Genomic DNA, 23214 nt, shown 5'->3' on the forward strand with positions numbered 1-23214 from the left:
TTTTGTTAATTTCTTTATCAATTTTATTAAAAGTTAATTACATTGTTGGCTTTTTTGTTTGCTTGGTCTTCCAGTCAGTCAGCAAGCTCCAGATCAGTATGATGCCCCAAACAAGGATCCCCTCTGCTGGCCAGTCAGTGGTACTGTCTGCCATAGATATAGAACATGGTATACCCAAAGACAGTACAGTATTTTATATCTTGATATAGTTGCGCAACAGTCGGTTTTGTTGCTATACAACCAACCCTTCTATGCGGTCTGCCCTCCTGTCTCCATGACGACACAGAGGGCAAGGATAGGGCCGGTTCATCCCATGTGGACCAGAGGGGTGACCTCTCACACCAACCAGAACCTGCACTTTATTTCAAATTACCTTGGAAATAACTGACAAATACATAGACAGTCACACTAATAACTTCATATCTTCCTGGAGAGTGCCAGTGCTAAGTGATTCTCAGTACTAGCCTTTTAGACTGCTTCTCACTGCATTCCCTTACAGCCAAGTAGCTTAATATTGACCCCATAAATTAGGCCCACAAAATAAAATAGTAAAACGTTCCGACAACATATCACAGTTAAATAAACCAATCATTCAACCAGTTAGTCAGCGGATTATTATTCAACCAGCACTCAGAATCTGCTCCCATATGTCAGTGACCCAGAAATGTATTTCAGAGGAAGACAAACGTAAAAAAAAATTTAAAAAAAAAAGACCAGAAAACAGTGAAACTAGACCAGATGTCCATGGTGACATACCTGGACTGCAGTCTGTTCTGTTATGAGCCAAAAGAGAGAAGACCCCCCAGAATCTGAAATATGAGATGGGCAGATATATGCCAGGGGAGCAACTGGCATGTTGACACCTGAGAAACTAGAGACAGGTGAAGAGAAAGAACAGAGTGGAAGTCACTGTATTCAATCCTGGTAACCATTCCTTATAAAATCATCTCCCCACTAAAACGTTATCCTTTAGGAGGCACAGTCAGCTGTCCTCCAGGCCAATACTGTGGCTGGGAAAGATCAGTGGGGAGGAGAATAAGGGAGAGGGGGGGAATGTGGAGGCTGTCAAAGCTCATCCTTCTCCATCTGCTGGAACGCCTCCAAGTCCTCCTGCCAATCAGCCATCATGGCCTTCACTGATTTACTGCTAGAGTCCTTGTCAACAGCAGGCTCCTGCTCTGGCTCAGGGTTACTCTTAATGGCAGGTCCCACATCCTCCTCAGGAGTCACTTCCTCATTGTCAGGAGCCAATTCGGGAGCTGATTCGTCCAGCTCCACAGTGCTCACGTGTGACCGGTCAAGAGTTGCGGAGGTGGGTGAAGTTTGGTCCTCCTCCTGAGCGTCCCCACCTGAGGAAGGAGAAAGGGGTGAGCTCAGTTCATTTTCAGATCACATTCCACCACAATAAATAAACTGTAACCTGCACAATCATCCATATAGGTTCCGAGTATCCATCCATCCATCCATCCATGTCCTACTCACCATGTACAGTGGGGCAAAAAAGTATTTAGTCAGCCACCAATTGTGCAAGTTCTCCCACTTAAAAAGATGAGGCCTGTAATTTTCATCATAGGTACATAGTTGAAGTGTACCTATGATGAACATTACAGGCCTATCTCGTCTTTTTAAGTGGGAGAACTTGCACAATTGGTGTCTGACTAAATACTTTTGTCCCACCGTATTGTGCACTACCAGTAAAAAAAGTTTGGACATATCTACTCATTCAAGTGTTCTTTATTTTTACTATTTTCTGCATTATAGAATAATAGTGAAGACATCAAAACTATGAAATAACACATGGAATCATGTAAACAATTAAATTAAAATATATTTTAAAAGTAAAAATTCAAAAGGAACTCATACATCTGAGCTCTCTTTTTTGCAGGTGCATAGTAACAGTTGAATAAAAGGAGAGAAAAAAAGAAGAAACCCGCACACCGCTCGATAGCATCACTGTTCTTTAATAAGTTTTACGTATCGGCCTCACAGACTTCGTCAGAGCTTTTGTGCGTTTTTTTAAATTAGCACCCAAATAGCCCCACCCACATCCATTCCATGCATCGAATGGGGTTGAATCGAGGGAAAATACACACACACACACACACACACATACATACATATACATATATACATATATACATACATACATACATACATACATACATACATACATACATACATACATACATACATATATACATACATACATACATACATACATACATATATACATACACACACACACACACACACACACACACGTATATATACATATACAGTGCCTTGCGAAAGTATTCGGCCCCCTTGAACTTTGCGACCTTTTGCCACATTTCAGGCTTCAAACATAAAGATATAAAACTGTATTTTTTTGTGAAGAATCAACAACAAGTGGGACACAATCATGAAGTGGAACGACATTTATTGGATATTTCAAACTTTTTTAACAAATCAAAAACTGAAAAATTGGGCGTGCAAAATTATTCAGCCCCCTTAAGTTAATACTTTGTAGCGCCACCTTTTGCTGCAATTACAGCTGTAAGTCGCTTGGGGTATGTCTCTATCAGTTTTGCACATCGAGAGACTGACATTTTTTCCCATTCCTCCTTGCAAAACAGCTCGAGCTCAGTGAGGTTGGATGGAGAGCATTTGTGAACAGCCGTTTTCAGTTCTTTCCACAGATTCTCGATTGGATTCAGGTCTGGACTTTGACTTGGCCATTCTAACACCTGGATATGTTTATTTTTGAACCATTCCATTGTAGATTTTGCTTTATGTTTTGGATCATTGTCTTGTTGGAAGACAAATCTCCGTCCCAGTCTCAGGTCTTTTGCAGACTCCATCAGGTTTTCTTCCAGAATGGTCCTGTATTTGGCTCCATCCATCTTCCCATCAATTTTAACCATCTTCCCTGTCCCTGCTGAAGAAAAGCAGGCCCAAACCATGATGCTGCCACCACCATGTTTGACAGTGGGGATGGTGTGTTCAGCTGTGTTGCTTTTACGCCAAACATAACGTTTTGCATTATTGCCAAAAAGTTCAATTTTGGTTTCATCTGACCAGAGCACCTTCTTCCACATGTTTGGTGTGTCTCCCAGGTGGCTCGTGGCAAACTTTAAACAACACTTTTTATGGATATCTTTAAGAAATGGACAGAGTCTCCCACCTCAGCTGTAGATCTCTGAAGAAAGCCATTTCTTAAAGATATCCATAAAAAGTGTCGTTTAAAGTTTGCCACAAGCCACCTGGGAGACACACCAAACATGTGGAAGAAGGTGCTCTGGTCAGATGAAACCAAAATTGAACTTTTTGGCAACAATGCAAAACGTTATGTTTGGCGTAAAAGCAACACAGCTGAACACACCATCCCCACTGTCAAACATGGTGGTGGCAGCATCATGGTTGGGGCCTGCTTTTCTTCAGCAGGGACAGTGAAGATGGTTAAAATTGATGGGAAGATGGATGGAGCCAAATACAGGACCATTCTGGAAGAAAACCTGATGGAGTCTGCAAAAGACCTGAGACTGGGACGGAGATTTGTCTTCCAACAAGACAATGATCCAAAACATAAAGCAAAATCTACAATGGAATGGTTCAAAAATAAACATATCCAGGTGTTAGAATGGCCAAGTCAAAGTCCAGACCTGAATCCAATCGAGAATCTGTGGAAAGAACTGAAAACTGCTGTTCACAAATGCTCTCCATCCAACCTCACTGAGCTCGAGCTGTTTTGCAAGGAGGAATGGGAAAAAATGTCAGTCTCTCGATGTGCAAAACTGATAGAGACATACCCCAAGCGACTTACAGCTGTAATTGCAGCAAAAGGTGGCGCTACAAAGTATTAACTTAAGGGGGCTGAATAATTTAGCACGCCCAATTTTTCAGTTTTTGATTTGTTAAAAAAGTTTGAAATATCCAATAAATGTCGTTCCACTTCATGATTGTGTCCCACTTGTTGTTGATTCTTCACAAAAAAATACAGTTTTATATCTTTATGTTTGAAGCCTGAAATGTGGCAAAAGGTCGCAAAGTTCAAGGGGGCCGAATACTTTCGCAAGGCACTGTATATGTATGCATGTATATATACACATATATACGTATGTATATATATACATATATGTATGTATATATATTTTACACCATAATTTGCAAATAAATTCCTTAAAAATCCTACAATGTGATTTTCTTTTCTCATTTTGTCTGTCATAGTTGAAGTGTACCTATGATGAAAATTACAGGCCTCATCTTTTTAAGTGGGAGAACTTGCACAATTGGTGGCTGACTAAATACTTTTTTGCCACACTATGTGTGTGTGTGTGTGTGTGTGTGTGTGTATTTTCCCTCGACTCAACCCCATTCGATGCATGGAATGGATGTGGGTGGGGCTATTTGGGTGCTAATTTTAAAAAACGCACAAAAGCTCTGACGAAGTCCATGTGGATGAAACGTAAGCTTATTAAAGAACAGTGACACTATCAAGAGCGCTGTGCAGTTTCTTCCTTTTTCTCAGATTCTTCAAATTAGCCACCCTTTGCCTTGACAGCTTTACACACTCTTGGCATTCTCTCAACCAGCTTCACCTCGAATGCTTTTACAACAGTCTTGAAGGTGTTCCCACATATGATGAGCACTGGTCTGCTTTGCCTTTGCGCTGCAGTCCAATTCATCCCAAACCATCTCAATTGAGGTCAGGTGATTGTGGAGGCCAGGTCATCTGACGCAGCACTCCATCACTCTCCTCCTAGGTCTAATAACCCTTACACAGCCTGGAGGTTTGTTGGGTCGTTGTCCTGTTGAAAAACAAATGATAGTGGGACTAAGCACAAACCAGATGGGATGGCATATCGCTGCAGAATGCTGTGGTAGCCATGCTGGTTAAGTGCGCCATGAATTCTAAATAAATCACTGACAGTGTCTCCAGGAAAGCACCCCCACACCATCACACCTCCTCCATGCTTCACGGTGGGAACTAAACATGCAGAGATCATTCGTTCACCTACTCTGCGTCACAAAGACACAGCAGTTGGACCCAAAAATCTCAAATTTGTGCTCATCAGACCAAAGGACAGAATTCCACAAGTCTAATGTCCATTGTTTGTGTTTTTTGGCCCAAGCAAATCTGTTCTTCTTGTTGGTATCCTTTAGTAGTGGTTTCTTTGCAGCAATTCGACCATGGAGGCCTGATTCACAGTCTCCTCTGAAGAGTTGATGTTGAGAGGTGTCTGTTATTTGAACTCTGAAGCATCTGAGGTGCAGTTAACTCAAATGAATTTATCATCTGCAGCAGAGGTAACTCTGGGTCTTCCTTTCCTGTGGCGGTCTTCATGAGAGCCAGTTTCATCATAGTGCTTGATGGCTTTTGCGACTGCACTTGAAGTCCTTGAAATGTTCCACATTGACTGACCTTCATGTCTCAAAGTAATGATGACTGTCATTTGTCTTTGCTTATTTGAGCTGTTCTTGCCATAAAATGGACTTGGCCTTTTACCAAATAGGGCTACCTTCTGTATACCACCTACCATGTCACAACACAACTGAATGGCTCAAATGCATTAAGGAGGAAAGACATTTCACAAATTAACTTTGAACAAGCCACATCTGTTAATTTAAATGCATTCCAGGTGACTACCTCATGAAGCTGGTTGAGAAAATGCCAAGAGTATGCAAAGCTGTCATCAAGGCAAAGAGAGGCTACTTTGAAGACTCAAAAATATTTTTCTTTGTTTAAAACTTTTTTGGTTACTAGATGATTCCACGTATTTCATAGTTTTGATGTCATTACAATTATTCTACAATGTAGAAGAAAGTACAAATAAAGAAAAACCTTGGAATGAGTAGGTGTGTCCAAACCTTTGACTGGTACTGTATATCTAACACAAGCACTCACACCGGTCATTCCCAGACAGAAATAGAGCAGTGTTGCAGTTCACAAGAGGCAGCGAACTATAAACAGCACGGTACTGATGAGTCATGTGCAGTACAGACCAACAGTACCATGCTCTTGATGAGTTCTGAGATGGCCAGCTATTTACACAAGACTAACCTGCACTGAGCTGCTCTACCACACACAAAATAATGGAGGAGAGGGGAAAGAGGGCGATACTTACTGCTCTCCAGCAGGATGCCAGGGAGAGGTTTACCTTTGAATATGGAGGCTGCTCATCCAAAGGGTGAAGGGAAAGGAAAGAAAGAGAGCAGAGGAAAGTTACTGTTACAGTCCACTACAGGGAAGGAGAGAAGGAGGAAGACAAATGGAAAAGGAGCTGTATCCTGTATCACACAGGGTGCTCACCATCACCACCAAGCTGCTACTGTAAAGTGGCCACAGGCCCACTATTTAGAGTCACCACTGAACCCTGAAATACTGGCCATTTTGAAATCTTCACAGAATCAAATCTGGTCTCTAATGAGCTGAAATAAGGACCCATGTTCTGAACATGCCTCCAGTCAGTAGCACCCTCTGTTCTGTCCAGTGGATCTCACCTCGGTCTCTGGCCTTGTCACTCAGCAGCACCTCCACCTCCCTGTACTCCTTAAGAGCCTCCAACAGGATGTTTCCCTCCTTGTAGAACAGGAAGAGCAGGGGCAAGGTGACGTCGTCTGTGTTGCGTCCATCGCCGGCCATCTGGAAGAGGGGAGCTGTGTCACTGCTGCTGCCCTCGTTGTCATCTGTTGGGGAGAAAGAGGGGGTAGTTAGCAGGGTAAAAGAGGACCCTGTAAATGGTAATACATCAGTTTATTAAAAAGGTTATATACATAATGAAAGTGTTATGAACATGTATAAATGTCAGAAGTATGATGAGAGTTAGTGAAGCCTTCTTGAAGTAGATTAATTTGTTTAAATTAAGATCCTGTGTTAGTTGGCCTCCTCACCGATGACTATGCCTCCGATGGCCCCAGCCTTCATGATGTGTCTTGCCTTCTCAGCGAACATACACTGCCCCCGTTGCAACAAAGCGATGCGGCCCTGTACAAAGGCAGCGTTGCTCAGCTCCGCACAGCCACTGTAGGGCTCAGCCACTGTCACAAACCCACGCACCTACAAACAGACAAAGAGAGTACATGTTCAAACGTCACTCGGAACGCTGAGAATAGAGAACGTCTGGCGCCTAGGGGCAAGACAGTATAAACAAACAAACAGACAGGCGCCCATCCATTGGAAATTGGCACACTGAAACACACTCACCCCAGTGATGCTCTTGAAAAGGTCTGTGCCAAACTGTGCTGGGCCAGCGGTCAGCACCACTCTACCGAAGAAGGGGTGGGAGATGATCTGTACGGCGCGCGGCGGGAGCTGCTCCTTCTGCTGCTGGCTGGACAGCTCCATCATCTCCTGCATGAAGCGCATCCCGTCCTCTGCTGCCACAGCACTGACCGCCTAGAGTGAGGAAGTAACGGGAGAGAGAGGGACGGAGATGGAGTTAGAGAGGAGAGGGCAGTAGATGGGGAGAGACTGAATAAGACTCATATGGGGGGGTTTGGCAGTTTTCTTATGACACCATTCAAATTGATAGCAAAAACATGTCTCCCGGCTTGTATTGTGCATGATTATTTACCTGTGTAGCGTGTTGGACAAGCTGCACTCTGCCGTCCTTCAGGTGTATAAGGCTGACTCCCATCCTCCTCAGCAGCTCCAGGTGATCAGGGTTGTTGGCCATGAAGTCCTGAGCCCTCAGAGGGGGGCGACCCATCCCTGGCTCACTGAACGAGAAGGTCATTAATGTTGGAGGGCAATAATGTTCACATTCAGTATGGTTGTGACAATAATAATATTCTGCCATATTTCAGTACAAAAAGCACTTAACATGATTCCTCACGTTAGGCATAATGTCCCTTACCGGTGAAGGGCAGGGCGGGGACAGCTCTTGTCCACAGCACTTCTGATTGGATCTCGGAGGTTCCGGGGAAAGGCAGGGTCAGGGAAAAGGAGGCGTGTGTTGGGGCAGGTCCAATCAAAGTTGGAGTCATCCAGCTCTTCCTCTGACTAAGACAGGTGGGAGAGAACAAACATGACCAACTCGATCATCTGAATATTATTAGAAGTAGTATCATTAGAACTATAGTTGGTTACAGCATGTGATTTTACTATACCCACCCAAAGAGATTTGACAGAGGCGGACAGATGAGGCAGAGATGCAGCCTGTACCGTGGAGTTGACTGGAGGAGAGGGGGCGTGAGGGGCAGTGGACAGGGACAGGGGCAGGAGGTGAGCCTCTGTGGTGAAGATGTAGTCCTCAACATTAAACGGCAGATCTTCCTCCTCTGCAAACAGCAGGAACAGGTACTTGAACATCTCCGCCAGGAAGAAGGAGTCCATTCTGAGAGGAAGCAGGCCAAATTTGGAGCAGCAAGGTAGACACCACATAAACCAGTTTGATTTAACTACCTGCCTGGCACACTGTTGCTCAGCCACTTAAACCATCCACCTCTGTTTCCCACCCATCATTAAATGCCAGTCAGACCCTCCCCGTCCCTTGGCTATTCCCCTGGATCTGGGCTCTCACCGGTCCTCGTGGCTCCCGGTGCGAACGTCCTTCATGGCAGCGAAGCCGCAGGGGACCCGGGCAAAGCGGTTCAGGTTGTCCAGCACCGTGCGGCCTACCTCTAGGTAGTAGGGGTCTTTGGTGGCCTAGAGAGGGAACAGTGGGACCAGGGTTAGACACTGTACGACTGGATTAGGCAATAACGAAGGCCACTGAGATCAAAATGTATAGTGCATTCGGAAAGTATTCAGACCTCTTCACGTTTCCACATAAAAAAAAAAAAATCCTCAACCTACATGAGCCAGTTTCATCATAATGACAAAGCGAATACATGATTTTTTAACATTTTTGCAAATGTATTATAAATAAGTAAATGTGATATTGCCGTTTTCTTAAGTATTCAGACCCTTTACTATGTACTTTGTTGAAGCACCTTTGGCAGCGATTACAGCCTCGAGTCTTCTTTGGTATGACGCTACAAGCCTGACACACCTGTATTTGGGGAGTTTCTCCCATTCTTCTCTGCAGATCCTCACAAGCTCTATAAGGTTGGCTGGGGAGCGTTGCTGCACAGCTATTTTCAGATCTTTCCGGAGATGTACGATCGGATTCAAGTTCAGGATCTGGCTGGGCCACTAAAGGATATTCAGAGAATTGTCCTGAAGCCACTCCCTGCGTTGTCTTGGCTGTGTGCTTCGGGTCATTGTCCTGTTGGAAGTTGAACCTTTGCCTCAGTCGGAGGTTCTGTTCTGGAGCAGGTTTTCATCAAGGATCTCTCTGTACTTTGCTCCATTCATCTCTCCCTCAACCCTGACTAGTCTCCCAGTTCCTGCCACTGAAAAACATTCCCACGGCATGCTGCTGCCACCACCATGCTTCAAAGTATGGATGGTGCCAGGTTTCCTACAGACGTGACTCTTGGCATTCAGGCCAAAGAGTTCAATCTTGGTTTCATCAGACCAGAGAATCTTGTTTCTCATGGTCTGAGTCTCCTTTAGGTGCCTTTTGGCAAAACTCCAAGTGGACTGTCATGTGCCTTTTACTAAGGAGTGGCTTCCGTCTGGCCATTCTACCATAAGGGCTTAATTGGTAGAGTGCTGCAGAGATGGGAGAACCTTCCAGAATGACAACCATCTCCACAGAGGAACCCTGGAGCTCTGTCAGAGTGACCATCGGGTTCTTGGCCACCTCCCTGACCAAGACCTTTCTCCCATGATTGCTCAGTTTGGCTGGGTGGCCAGCTCTAGGAAGTGTCTTGGTGTTTCTAAACTTCTTCCATTTAAGAATGGGAAACGGGGCCTCCCGGGTGGTGCAGTGGTTAAGGGCGCTGTACTGCAGCGCCAGCTGTGCCATCCGAGTCCGTGGGTTTGCGCCCAGGCTCTGTCGTAACCGGCCGCGACCGGGAGGTCCGTGGGGCGACGCACAATTGGCCTAGCGTCGTCCGGGTTAGGGAGGGCTTGGTCGGTAGGGATGTCCTTGTCTCACCGCGCACCAGCGACTCCTGTGGCGGGCCGGGCGCAGTGCGCGCTAGCCAAGGTTGCCAGGTGCACGGTGTAGCCTCCGACACATTGGTGCGGCTGGCTTCCGGGTTGGATGCACGCTGTGTTAAGAAGCAGTGCGGCTGGTTGGGTTGTGTATCGGAGGACGCATGACATTCAACCGTCGTCTCTCCCGAGCCTGTACGGGAGTTGTAGCGATGAGACAAGATAGTAGCTACTACAACAATTGGATACCACGAAATTGGGGAGAAAAAAAAGAATGGGAAACGGAAAGAGGGATACCTAGTCAGTTGTACAACTGAAGCCCTTCAACTGAAATGTGTCATCCGCATTTAACCCATCCCCTCTGAATCAGAGAGGTGTGGGGGGCTGCCTTAAATTTCTCAGGGGCAGAACAACATTTTTTTTTACCTTGTCAGCTTGGTTATTCGATCCAGCAACCTTCGATGGAGGCCACTGTGTTCTTGGGGACCTTCAATGTTGCAGAAATGTTTTGGTAAACTTCCCCAGATCTGTGCTTCGACACAATCCTGTCTCAGACCTCTACGGACAATTCCTTGGACCTCATGGCCTGGTGTTTGCTCTGACATACACTATCAATTGTGGGACCTTATATAGACAAGTGGGTGCCTTTCCAAATAATGTCCAATCAATTGAATTTACCGCAGGTTGACTCCAATCAAGTTGAAGAAACCTTGCAAGGGTGATCATTGGAAACAGGGTGATCATTGGAAACAGGATGCACCTGAGCTCAATTGAGTCTCATAGCAAAGGGTCTGAATAGTTATATAAATAAGCATTGTTGTTTTTTTCAATACACTTGCAAAAAATGTCTAAAACCTGTTTTCGCATTATCATTGTGGGGTATGGTGTGAAGATTGATGAGGATTAAAATATATAAGGGGTCTGAAAATTCTGACTACTGTATGTTCATGGATCTATGTCAACTTCTAGACTGCATGTCTGCATAGTTCTTACCTTGTACAGGAAATAGGTGCTCTCTGCAAACTCAGGTCTAAGTGGATGCTGAGCCCAGTGTACCCTGAAATCAGTGGTGAACGCCTAGGGAACAAAGAGGGGTGTTAAAGGCTACAGCCTGAGTGAGAGAAAAAGGAGGGAGAGGAAGCAAAAAAAAATTGAGCTAACCTCTGGGAGGAAGTTGTGTTTCTTGGTGACTTGATACAGCATCTCATGGGTCTCAATGGCCGGACGGATATCTCCCTTCAACACCTGGGGGATTCATTAACAAGGTTAGGAGGAAAATACATGTTTACATTTGTCTCCATAATCTCAGCAATATCTTTATGTACTAAAACCCCTGCTTAGGCAGCTGGTCTGTTAGTGACGCCAGGCTGAGTGTCTCACCTGCAGCCCAGGGAAGAAGGCCAGGAGGGAGTCCATCCAGGTGCGAGCAGGCAGCAGAGGCTTGTGGATGTGAACATCCAGCAGGAGAGGAGGCTGGCTGATGTACTTCATTATAGACGCATAGTGCTGGAAACAAATAATGAGAAAATATGACAAGCTGAGGATGAGAATGGAGCATACTTTCTGTATATTGAATTCCATCATAATAAAGGCATAATAGCATTCCATGATTTCGGCTGGAGAATGGTTACAGCGTGTGATGTCACTCACAATGTTGAAGCGCTGCAGAAAGAGGTCATCTCCCAGGAGAATGTAGGCTTTCAGCAGGTACTCATAATACGAGTCGATCCCTGCTCCAACGCCGCTGTCTGGAACAATACAACAGTGTAACGTTTCATACCTCAGAAACACTAATGGCCTATTTCTACAAGTACAGAACATCAGCGCCTACCCTCTTGCCCATTCACTTCTACCACATCCAATAACTGTCCTTTGTGGGAAAAATCCATGTAAATCCTCCTTTATCATACTAGTTAAGGCCTGGGACAGGTTATCTCCCTCACCCCTGCGGACCCACTCTCCTGAGTGGATGTTGATGGTTGTTCCCACTAGGTTGCTGTTCCTCTGTCTCTTCTCCCACAGGAAGTTTAGGGCTCTCCGTGCATGGACCTGTGTTTGATTAAATTAATTGTAAAATTATTATTTTTAAAATCTTTTTAGCAAAATATTTCATGCAAACTTAGGCATGCATGGATAAAAACAACATAACATGGGTGGTCCTGGGACTCAAAACCCACTATCCTGGCGTGGCAAGAGCCATGCTCTACCAACTGAACTACAGAAGACCATGAATCAATATCATTCAGACACACTGGGATCTCCGAGAGTCAACAAGCTGGACTAACCCTTTAAGGTCTAGTACCGCTGCAGTCTAGTCATGCATCAGCCGTGATCTGAACACACATTTTAAAGTAAAAGAGACAAATGTCTTATACCTCAAACACAGGGTCCCCAGTGAAGCGACTCAAGGCAGCGAACTCCAGAATAATGGTACCAGCACAAGCTGTGCAGGTGTCCGTCTCTGTGCCCGTCCGAGACTCAGGACCCCTGACACCATGCTTCAAGTTTACCTGTTGAGTGGAATTATAAGGCTCAATATAGATGTCATAGACTGAAATACACCGCTGTGTTCCAAGTCATTGTCCACGTGAACTACACAGCCATAGAAAACTCTGCCTCTGAAAACTATGGCAGCTGCAAGCAGAGCACTGAAGCAGAAAATGAAATGATGCAGTCATAATCTGAGAGGGCTGCTGTACTCTTACCCGCTAGCCGACAGCATCCTTTTAGCTAATGTGCTTGCCAAAAGTTGCCTTCTAACCTTATGGGTGTATGTACATGCTTGTGTGGGTGTGTGTGTGACATATTATGGTAAAAACACAACAGCCGAGACCTTATGTTAAGTCTATGTATAGGCTGCATGTATAGTCAGAGCTCACCCTGGGGTAAGGCAGGCCACTGCTGGTGTTGAAGGCAGGCAGGAGTCTGAGACCCAGGTCTTTGGCCATGTGGAGCAGCTCATCCTGGTACCACTGCATGTAATGCCCTGCATCCTTCAGCATCACAGCCATGGAGTGGCCCCCTAGCAGCCCCCTGAAAACATAAGGAAAGTCACAATAGTCACAAACACACGCAAGCACACATGATGTCCAGCCAGTCAACTGGCTTTTGTTTTTTCTTACCCCAGCACACGGATGTTGGTCTCAAAGACAGACACCACAACGTCATTGTCGAGTCGCACATCTTTCAGCACTCTCCTCACTGCTGCTTCAAACTCTGCTGTCTTGTTTAAGAGCTGGAAGTAAATACAGGAGGAAATCAATTAAAATCAAAGCATCCCTAAAAACAGAGACTGAACAAAACGAACAAGGCAGCTTACTGGTCGGTGATACAAACTAAAGAGATTTTACTCACCACTAGAGTGTCCAGGGTGTCGATGAGGGTGAGAGAGAACCTTAAAAACACACGTAGACAATTCAATCAAATCACTGTCCCGTATGGCGAGAAGATATCAACATAGAGACTCAAGAGTATTCCAGTGCCAACAGGACTGTTTCTCCTGTTACCACATCCTACTCAGGCCTGAAGGCAGGCAGGCAGACAGGCCCTTACATCCCCAGTGCGTCATCCACGTCTCCCCGACTGGGCTCCAGCCCACGCACCCTCCCCCGACACGTCAGAGGCATCAGCTCATCTGCTGGGTACGCATGGTCCTGGAGAACACAACCAATAAGGATCAATAGTAGTGTGTAAATGTTGAACATATGTCAGACAATACTTGACATACAGTAGGCATAAATAAGGTTCAAGTAGTTTCCTTGCAAAACACTCTACCACACCAAAATCAATACATTCATATCTGTTCCTGGCAAATAAAGCAGAAATGTAAAACACTTGCCAAGCACTAATTTAATCTGAAAGGACCCATGAGCACCAACATGAGAAGTTCATAGGGGCATGTCAACGGAAAGCTAAGAGTCTATATAGGCATACAGTGCATTCGGATAGTATTCAGACCCCTTGACTTTTTCCACACAGCCTTATTCTAAAAATGGTTGAAATTATTTTTCCTCATCTACACACACACAATACCCCATAATAACAAAGCAATATCAAATTGAGAAATATTTGCAAATTTATTTTTAAAAAAATACAAAAACAGAAATCTCACATTTACATAAGTATTCAGACCCTTTACTCAGTACTTCCGATCAGGTTCAAGTCCGGGCTCTGGCTGGGCCACTCAAGGACATTCAGAGACTTGTCCTAAAGCCACTCCTGTGTTGTCTTAGCTGTGTGCGTCAGGTCATTGTCCTGTTGGAAGGTTAACCTTTTCCCCCAGTCTGAGGTCCTGAGCAGGTTTTCAGCAAGGATCTCTTTACTTGCTCGATCTTTACTAGTCTCCCAGTCCCTGCCAACGAAAAACATCCCCACAGCAGGATGCTACCACCATGCTTCACGGTAGGGATGGTGCCAGGTTTCCTCCAGACATAACGCTTCGCTTTCAGGCCAAATAGTTAAATTTTGGTTTCATCAGACCAGAGAATCTTGTTTCTCACGGTCCGAGAGTCTTTTAGGTGCCTTTTGGCAAACTCCAAGCGGGCAGTCATGTGCCTTTTACTGAGGAGTGGCTTCCGTCTGGCCACTACCACAAAGATGGTGCAGAGATGGTTGTCCTTCTGGATGGTTCTCCCATCTCTACAGAGGTACTCTAGAGCTCTGTCAGAGTAACCATCGGGTTCTTAGTGACCTCCCTGACCAAGGCACTTCTCCCCCGATTGCTCAGTTTGGCCGGGCGGCCAGCTCTAGGTAGACTCTTGGTGGTTCCAAACTTCTTCCATTTAAGAATGATGGAGGTCACAGTGTTCTTGGGGACCTTCAATGTTGCAGAAATGTTTTGGTACCTTTCCCAACATCTGTGCCTCCACACAATCCAGTCTCGGAGCTCTATGGACAATTTCTTCGACCTCATTGCATGTCAGAGCAAAAACCAAGCCCTGTCAACTGTGGGACCTTATATAGACAGGTGTGTGCCTTTCCAAATCATGTCTAATCAATTGAATTTACCACAGGTTGACTCCAATCAAGTTGTAGAAACATCAAGGATGATCAATGGAAACAGGATGCACCGGAGCGCAATTTCAAGTCTCATAGCAAAGGGTCTGAATACTTATGTAAATAAGGTATTTTATTTATAATACATTTGCAAACATCTCTAAAAATCTGTTTTTCGCTTTTGTCATTATGGGATATTGAGTGTAGATTGATGAGGGAAAAAACTATTGAATCCATTTTAGAATAAGGCTGTTTCGTAACAAAATGTGGAAAAAGTCATGGGGTCTGAATACTTTATATACATTTCTAAACCATTTTTCCATTTTAAAATGTAGGAATAAGCAAAGGCTTTGATGTTTGGTCAAACAGATGGAAAATAGGTCTTAGAAAACATCTACCAGAAAAAGTCTTAGTCTTCACACCCCTTGACTTTTTCCACATTTCATTGTGTAACAGCCTGAATTAAAAATGGATTAAATTGAGATTATTTGTCACTGGCCTACACACACACACACACACACACACACACACACACACACTACCCCAATAATGTCAAAGTGGAATTATGTTATTAGACATTTTTACCAAGTAATACAAATGTTTAGCTGAAATGATTCAATAAGTATTCAACCCCTTTGTTGATGCAAGCTTAAATAATTTCAGGAGCTAACAAGTCACATACTGTAATACATTTCATGGACTCATTCTGTGTGCAATCGGGTTCAACAGGATTTTTGAATGACTACCTCATCTCTGTACACCACACATACAGATCAATTTAAGGTCCCTCAGTTGAGCAGTGATTTTCACACACAGATTCAACCACAGGGAGGTTTTCCAAAGCCTTGCAAAGAAGGGCACCCATTGGTTGATGGGTCAAAATGTAAAAAGCAGACATTGAACATCCCTCTGAGAAAGGTGAAGTTATTAATTACACATTGGATGGTGTGTCAATACACCCAGTCACTACAAAGATAAAGGCATCCTTCCTAACTTGGTTGCAGGAGAGGAAGGAAACCGCTCAGGGATTTCAACATGAGGCCAATGGTGACTTTAAAACAGTTACAGTTTAATGGCTGTGATAGGAGAAATCTGAGGATGGATCAGCAACATGTAGTTACTCCACAATACTAAACTAAATCGCTGAGTGAAAAGAAAGAAGCCTGTAAAGAATAAAAATATTCCAAAACATGCATCCTGTTTGCAATAAAGTAAAACTGCAAAGAAATGTGGCAAATAAATGTTATGTGCTGAATACAAAGCGTTATGTTTAGGGCAAATCCTACATCACCGAGTACCACTCTTCATATTTTCCAGCATGGTGGTGGCTGCATCAAGTTATGGGTATGCTTGTTGTCGGCAAGGACTTTTATTACTAAAAGAAACGGAATGGAGCTAAGCACAGGCAAAATCCTAGAGGAAAAACTGGCTCAGTCTGCTTTCCAACAGTGACACTGAGAAAATGTAACTTTCAGCAGGACAATAACCTAAAACACAAATCAAATATACACTGGAGTTGTTAAACAACATGACAGTGAATGTTCCGGAGTGGCCTACTTACAGTTGACTTAGATTGGCTTGAAAAGCTATGGCAAGACTTGAAAATGGCTGTCTAGCATTTTTCTTCCAATTTGATAAGAGTATTTTTTGTAGATCGTGACCAAAAAAAAGAGAGAATTCAATCAATTTTAATCCCACTTCGTAAAACAACAAAGTAGAAAACGTCATGGGGCTTGAATACTTTCTGAAGGCACTGAACCGAATGAATAGTCATTAAACACTGGTCACCTTAATGTTTAGATACGGTTTTACCCACTTTATACGTATATACTGTATTCTAGTCATGGCTCATCCTATATAACTACTGCTATACACACACATACCTTTTCTATTCACATACTGTCCATACACACACATATACACTCAGTGGCCAGTTTATTAGGTTCACAAAAATGGTTCGCTCCTACAATAAATGAGTCACCTGGCCGTGGCTTGCTATACAAAGCAGGCAGACAGGCAGTTCAATTACTGTTCGATTGAGTGCTAGAATGGGCAAAACAAGTTACCGAAGCGACTGAGTGTGGTATGAGCGTCGGTGCCAGGTGTGTCGGTTCCAGTATCTCATAAATGGCCAACCTCCTAGGCTTTTAACACACAACAGTGTCTAGGGTATTTACTAATGCGACAAACAAAAAGTCAGCGAAGGTCCTGTGGGTGAAAACAGCTTGTTGATGAGAGGTCGAAGGATAATGGTAAGAATCATGCAAGCTAACAGGTGGGCCACAAACAGGCAAGTAACAGTGCAGTACAACAGTGGTGTGTAGAATGGCATCTCGGAATACACAACTCGTCGTTCCTTTTCACGGATGGGCTATTGCAGCAGACGATCCCACCGGGTTCTACTCCTATCAGCTAAAAACAATAAGTAGCTCCAGTTGGTTTGTGGTCACCAACACTAGACAGTTGAGTGATTTAAAAAAATAAACAAAACAAATAAAATCACTTGGTTGGTGTTTGCGAATCCCAGTTGCGTCATGCTGATGGCAGAGTCAGGATTTGGCATAAGCAACATGAGTCCATGGCCCCATCCCACCTGGTGTCAACAGTACAGGTTGGTGGCGGTGGTGTAATGGTTTGGGGAATCTTTTCCTGACACACATTTGGTCCCTTGATACCAATTGCGCAATGTTTCCATGCCCCGAAGAATTCAGGCTGTTTGAGGCAAAGGGAGGGTCTGACCCGGTACTAGATGGATGTACCTAATAAACTGTCCACTGAGTGTATATTTATATTCAGGACTCTGGTCCGGAAGCTAATTTCCAGAAATTCTATACATTCTTCCATAGGGTTTTGTACTGTGTAATTAAATAATGTTTGTAAACAGATCATTCTAATATTGCTACTACTGTACATTGCATTTTAGTTACACTGTTTATAAACTGCATATTCATTTATATACTGGAATCTTAACATAGCTCACTAATATAGCTACTGCTGTACATACCATTCTTAGTATATCTTGTGTAAATACATATAGATTGCATTTGGATGTGTTAATGGGTTTGGGTTGTTAATTTATTTATTTTGTTCCGACATTTCTTGATTTCTTGTGGTTTTTGTAATCTTTTTTAAAATTATTATTATTTGTGTACTTGTTTGATATTTTACTGCATTGTTAGAAACTAGTAACACAAGCATTTCACTGCACCCGCTAGAACATCTGATCAACTGTGTATGCGACCATTAAACTTGGATTTGATCTCAGTTATATAAATGGGGCAGGTGCGGTGACGAGACTTACCATATAATTTGAATAAGCATGGTCAAACATCTCAACCACTTGGTTCCTTGAAGGGAAAGAACAAGTCAGCTTAGCTCATTCTCCTTTATCTGAGGAAGTCAGAACTTGTCACACATCTAGCCCAGAACCAGACCATCATTCTCACTCACCTCAGTTTGAGCTTCTCCTCTCGTGACATAGATTGTCCAAGCCTGCATAAGGTGCTCAGCAATAGCAGCAATGAGAACAATAGGGCCGACATTGTTGCGGGGCGAAACCACAACACTGTCCACATAGCTACAACCTGGCTTTTTCAGTCAAGCGCAACTGTAACCGATCATCACATTAATATTGGCCTAGACACCACAACACTCTCTGATAAACACAAGCACTCAGATCTCATGTTCACATATTCAGCAGTCTGTCTGCCCAATGATTATTTAACGCTTTCAAACAACACATTGAGGCAGTGCTGTTTATAAGGCCAACAATATTGTTACTAATAAGCTTATTAATGCCCATTTAGACACCATCTTTGACTCACTCCACCTCACCAAAGTCATAATGTACAAATCCCGGTTTATGGCAGTGGTGTGATAAGAGGTTGGACATACAACTGTATCTAAAAAATCTGACTCATAAGTAATATATTTGACAGAATGCAGGAATGCTGTAGTATTATTTAAACTGATATTAGTGATCTGTCATAAAATGCGTCTTAATATCTAAGACAAAGTTATACCAAGACGTTCGCGCACACTCCTTCCTTGACTCGGTGTCAAATCCCTTAAAACCGCGTTCACCTGTTGGTCACACCTGTTTGCTTTCCGATCACTGACACGCGCGGCACCCGGACCTACCGTAGCGTGTGACACGTTGTCAACGCTTCAGTCAACACAAAACATTCACATACTGTTAAACCCCGCTGTCTATGGCGTTTATTAACACATAGATTACTGACAGTGTAACATTCTTCAAGTCAATCAAAACAAACTCTCCTTTCCTATTAACGTTACTTGACATCCGTGTCTGGGTAAGCGGACACCATAAACGCTGAGCCAGTAATACCGAAGAGGTAAATTCTCGCTTTCAGGTCAACTTAAAACTACAAAATAATTGGCTAATCATGAACTAATTCCGATAACGTAGCTGACTACAAAGTTGTTCCGTTGTTATCGACAGTAGCCCCATAGAGAAGATCTAGCTAATGTTAGCTATAACAATTAGGATATCCGTAAAGCAAGCTAGACGAGAAAGATAATTAACCAGAAAGCTAACTTTGTTGGCTGTTATTTCCTCCTTTGACTGTTCCCTTCTTTCGTCCGACAGTTGTGGAGCCTAACGTTACTAGCCAGCTAGCTAGCCAGCTTGTCCGGTAAATGACAGTCCAAAAACAAGCGAAGTAGGAAAGGCGCCGAGTCCATTCCAGCCGTTGAGTTAAGCCCCTCGGGCAATGTCTTCTGTTCTGCTTGTTATATTTGGCCGTTCTCTGTTGCCTTGAGCCTGAACCCTTAGCCGCCAACTAGACGTGAAATAAAAGCAAAGGTGCTGTTAAGATAAACGTCAACAACATCCGCATCCGGTTAGGATGTAGGTCCCTCAGCCCCTTCCAACACCTAAATGTTGTAGTTTTGTCATGCAATACTATTAAATGTACATTTATTCAGTCAGTCGTTATACATTTGGAAAGAATATGCCTTAAAAAATGTGATGGTAATATACATAAAGGTGGACGTTTGTCAGTTCCTTGAATATTGACAGACATCAGAATGAATGTCCCACCTTTGTTGGTAGTCACTACATTTCCCATCTAGCCTAGTAAAGTCATGTGCAACGTCTGGTGTCTCACATGACCTACATGACCTACGTCAAATCCATGTTGATAACTCTCTGGTAGAGGCAGAAGGTAAGGCAGGCTCTCTTCAACAAGAAAACGAAATAAAGGCTTGCATCCTATTTCCACCTATTTGTGCAGGATCTACTGGAGGAACAAACAAAACGGGTAACAAAATATTTATTATTGTATGCCTAACATGATGAACTGATAGTTTAAGTTTCAGGTTGTATTGTCACGTGCACAAGTACTGCGAAATGCCTTTCTGGCAAACTCTTCCCCAACAAAGCAGGAATCAATATCCGTAGTACTATAGAGTAAAGTAGAACAAAAATACACGACCAATAGAAATAAGAAATACACGAGATCGTCAGTAAGCTATATAACGTTACAGGGGTCAGTGCCAGTACCATTGTTCACTTGGCAAGTTAATGTCAGTCTTAGGGGAGAGTCACTATAGGCTCAATGTAGTTTGAAGAATCAGAGCTATTATTGTAAAGCTATGAAATATTATCCATTCCATGGTTGTTTTCATATTGTAGTGCAGAATTCTACTCTACCCACTGGGCACAGACATCAGTTCAATGTCTAATTTACATCTGGTTGAGTTGTCAGCAATTTCATCAGATTTTGTTGGGGTTGAAATTTTGTGGAAACAACATTGATTCAACCAGTTTTGGTATTCTTTTGTAGTGAAGGATTTAATTCAACTCAGGAAATTAACAGACCCCCCTCCCTCCCACCCCAACCAACCATGCACAGTCAGCATATTTTCTCTCACACAGCCATGACTCCCGTTGTTGGCAGGAAGGCCACCGGCCTTGTAGCTGCCACTTTTACACCTCTCACTCCTGAAGGGTAGGTGATCTAACTTGTTTTATGGGTCATGTTATGTATGCATTTATGATTAGAGCAGTTGTTGACTTTACATTCTTCAACTTACTGTACTCTTCATCCAATCTCTCTCCCCTCTCTCTCCACAGTGAAATCAACCTTTCAGAGATCAGACCCTACGTTGACTACCTGTTAGAGCAACAAGGTGTTAAGAGTATATTTGGTAAGAGCTTCCTCTTTACCTGGCTCCTTGAGGGGTATCCCCTCCGTTCAAACTTGTTCCCCCTCAGTTTTATGCCCCTACAGTAAATAAAACGTCAAATGATTGAGTGACAGGTTGACGCAAAGAAAATATCAGCTGCACTGTGTCCGCACAATGGACAGAGCGGGCCGCAGTGTGTGTAGGGGGGTGATTAGGTATGACTCGTTTGGGTTTCTGTAAAAAGCGTGAAACACTTCTCATCTCTGTGGTAGGCTAAGTGAATAATGTGATACGCCTCCGCCTGTAATTTTTTATTTATAAGGGCAGAGTCAAGTTAAAAGTTACCTGGTGAGGAGGACAGTGTGTTGGAGGCCGAACTGTCTCCTTCCTACTCCTCTGCTGTTCCTACGGGAAGTGCCCAATGATGGGATGGGGGGGGGGGGGGGGTGAATGTTCCTGGGTGTGGCACGGAAGTTGTCACTGTTTTGAGGTCTGGAGACAACCCCAGTGTCTCTTGTGCATTGTTTGGGAGAGAATGCTCCCTTACCTGCTTCAACAATGGCTCATGCGGGGAAGTTTGTGCCACTGCATAGCCAAAAGCTTAGTCTACATTGTTTAGGGCCTGGGAAAAGTATTCATCTGCCTCGGGGCAACAGTTATGATGTTCCTTTATTTGCTCCGACAATCCACATTCACCAAATGGACATACATATTGACCAACAGGGTATCACGTAGCAGTGGTTGTCTGGAATGTGCCATTCTGCCAAGCTGTCACATGTCCATGAGTTTGGGTAGTGTGCGTTTAAGCGGGGTGGTTAGAAATAGTGAACTGTGGGCCTCCCGAGTGGCGCAGTGGTCCTATGATGACAATTACAGGCCTCATCTTTTTAAGTGGGAGAACTTGCACAATTGGTGGCTGACTAAATACTTTTTTGCCCCCCTGTATACAAACACATACACAAAATCCTGAATTCAAAATGTCAGCATTCAAAAGAAAAACCCTCTCATGAGGCACATTCTGACGTAATAAAGCACAGGTGGGGTCCAGCAGGCTCAGATACAGCATCCCCTTGGGTTACCCAACAGGTGGGGTGCAGCAGGCTCAGATACAGCCTCCCCTTGGGTTACCCAACAGGTGGGGTCCAGCAGGCTCAGATACAGCCTCCCCTTGGGTTACCCAACAGGTGGGGTCCAGCAGGCTCAGATACAGCCTCCCCTTGGGTTACCCAACAGGTGGGGTGCAGCAGGCTCAGATACAGCCTCCCCTTGGGTTACCCAACAGGTGGGGTCCAGCAGGCTCAGATACAGCCTCCCCTTGGGTTACCCAACAGGTGGGGTCCAGCAGGCTCAGATACAGCCTCCCCTTGGGTTACCCAAAAGTGAACTAACTAGAACACCTATTCTTGGCACACATATGCAAACTAACGTGTGCGCGTTCAAACAACATTAAACATGGAGAAATCGGACACATGCTCTCCAAACAAAGACAACGAAGAAATTGACAGTAAACTGTTAAATGTTTTGCACAGTTTGTGAGGTCTCCAAACAATGTGTCTTTTTGTAGAACTTCCGTAACCATACATTCTAAATGGGGGAGTAGATAGGGATTAACTTTGCAGATAAGTACCTAGGTGTCAACTATGACAGACAAAATGAGAAAAAAAATCCAGAAAATCACATTGTAGGATTTTTAATGAATTTATTTGCAAATTATGGTGGGAAAAAAGTATTTGGTCAATAACAAAAGTGTATCTCAATACTTTGTTATATACCCTTTGTTGGCAATGACAGAGGTCAAACGTTTTCAATAAGTCTTCACAAGGTTTTCACACACTGTTGCTGATATTTTGGCCCATTCCTCCATGCAGTGATGTTTTGGGGCTGTTGCTGGGCCACACAGACTTTCAACTCCCTCCAAAGATTTTCTATGAGGTTGAGATCTGGAGACTGGCTAGGCCACTCCAGGACCTTGAAATGCTTCTTACGAAGCCACTCCTTCGTTGCCCGGGCGGTGTGTTTGGGATCATTGTCATGCTGAAAGACCCAGCCACGTTTCATCTTCAATGCCCTTGCTGATGGAAGGAGGTTTTCACTCAAAATCTCAC

The 23214-nt window shown here is 43.9% G+C and overlaps 2 protein-coding genes across 5 annotated transcripts in view; one reads left to right on the forward strand and one right to left on the reverse strand.

Annotated features, from left to right (window-relative positions):
* LOC110524355 (ER degradation-enhancing alpha-mannosidase-like protein 3) lies at positions 1–20031 on the reverse strand. 3 transcript variants are annotated; one of them, XM_021603928.3, is made up of 21 exons: positions 18410–20031; positions 18261–18306; positions 13517–13617; positions 13319–13358; positions 13087–13199; positions 12844–12997; positions 12340–12474; positions 11908–12013; positions 11615–11712; positions 11345–11470; positions 11126–11209; positions 10958–11041; positions 8502–8626; positions 8093–8315; positions 7836–7981; positions 7554–7698; positions 7184–7375; positions 6871–7036; positions 6481–6666; positions 6105–6152; positions 1–1349 (listed from the first exon to the last, which is right to left on the reverse strand). In XM_021603928.3, the coding sequence occupies exons 1-21, from the start codon at positions 18532–18534 to the stop codon at positions 1066–1068; spliced, it is 2727 nt and encodes a 908-aa protein (XP_021459603.2). In that variant the 5' UTR covers positions 18535–20031; the 3' UTR covers positions 1–1065. The 3 variants fall into 3 exon arrangements, with proteins under 3 accessions (XP_021459603.2, XP_021459604.2, XP_021459605.2); XM_021603929.3 differs by having other exon boundaries at positions 6138–6152; positions 18410–19840; XM_021603930.3 differs by lacking the exon at positions 6105–6152.
* Positions 20026–23214, forward strand: part of npl (N-acetylneuraminate pyruvate lyase (dihydrodipicolinate synthase)) — a 9769-nt gene continuing 6580 nt past the window's right edge. The window contains exons 1-3 of one of the 2 annotated variants that reach the window (XM_021603932.3): positions 20026–20241; positions 20859–20931; positions 21057–21130. In XM_021603932.3, coding sequence (XP_021459607.2) covers positions 20861–20931; positions 21057–21130 — 145 coding nt within the window. In that variant the 5' untranslated portion in view covers positions 20026–20241; positions 20859–20860. Of the gene's footprint in view, positions 20242–20835; positions 20932–21056; positions 21131–23214 lie in introns of both variants that reach the window. The other variant, XM_021603933.3, reaches the window with a different exon arrangement.

The sequence above is a fragment of the Oncorhynchus mykiss genome, chromosome 5, assembly GCF_057628025.1.
Source record: "Oncorhynchus mykiss isolate SJ-2025 chromosome 5, ASM5762802v1, whole genome shotgun sequence".
NCBI classification, from domain to species: Eukaryota; Metazoa; Chordata; class Actinopteri; order Salmoniformes; family Salmonidae; genus Oncorhynchus; species Oncorhynchus mykiss.

What these genes read in the sequence shown, in the direction of transcription:
- LOC110524355 (XM_021603928.3), bottom strand. Translation starts at nt 18,534, where the DNA reads ATGTGGACAGTGTTGTGGTTTCGCCCCGCAACAATGTCGGCCCTATTG. An exon ending in GTGGATGACGCACTGGGGAT is followed by an intron (nt 13,359 to 13,516) that starts GTAAGGGCCTGT and finishes TGTGTTTTTAAG; the next exon opens with GTTCTCTCTCACCCTCATCG. An exon ending in AGGAGAGTGGGTCCGCAGGG is followed by an intron (nt 11,713 to 11,907) that starts GTGAGGGAGATA and finishes GTATTGTTCCAG; the next exon opens with ACAGCGGCGTTGGAGCAGGG.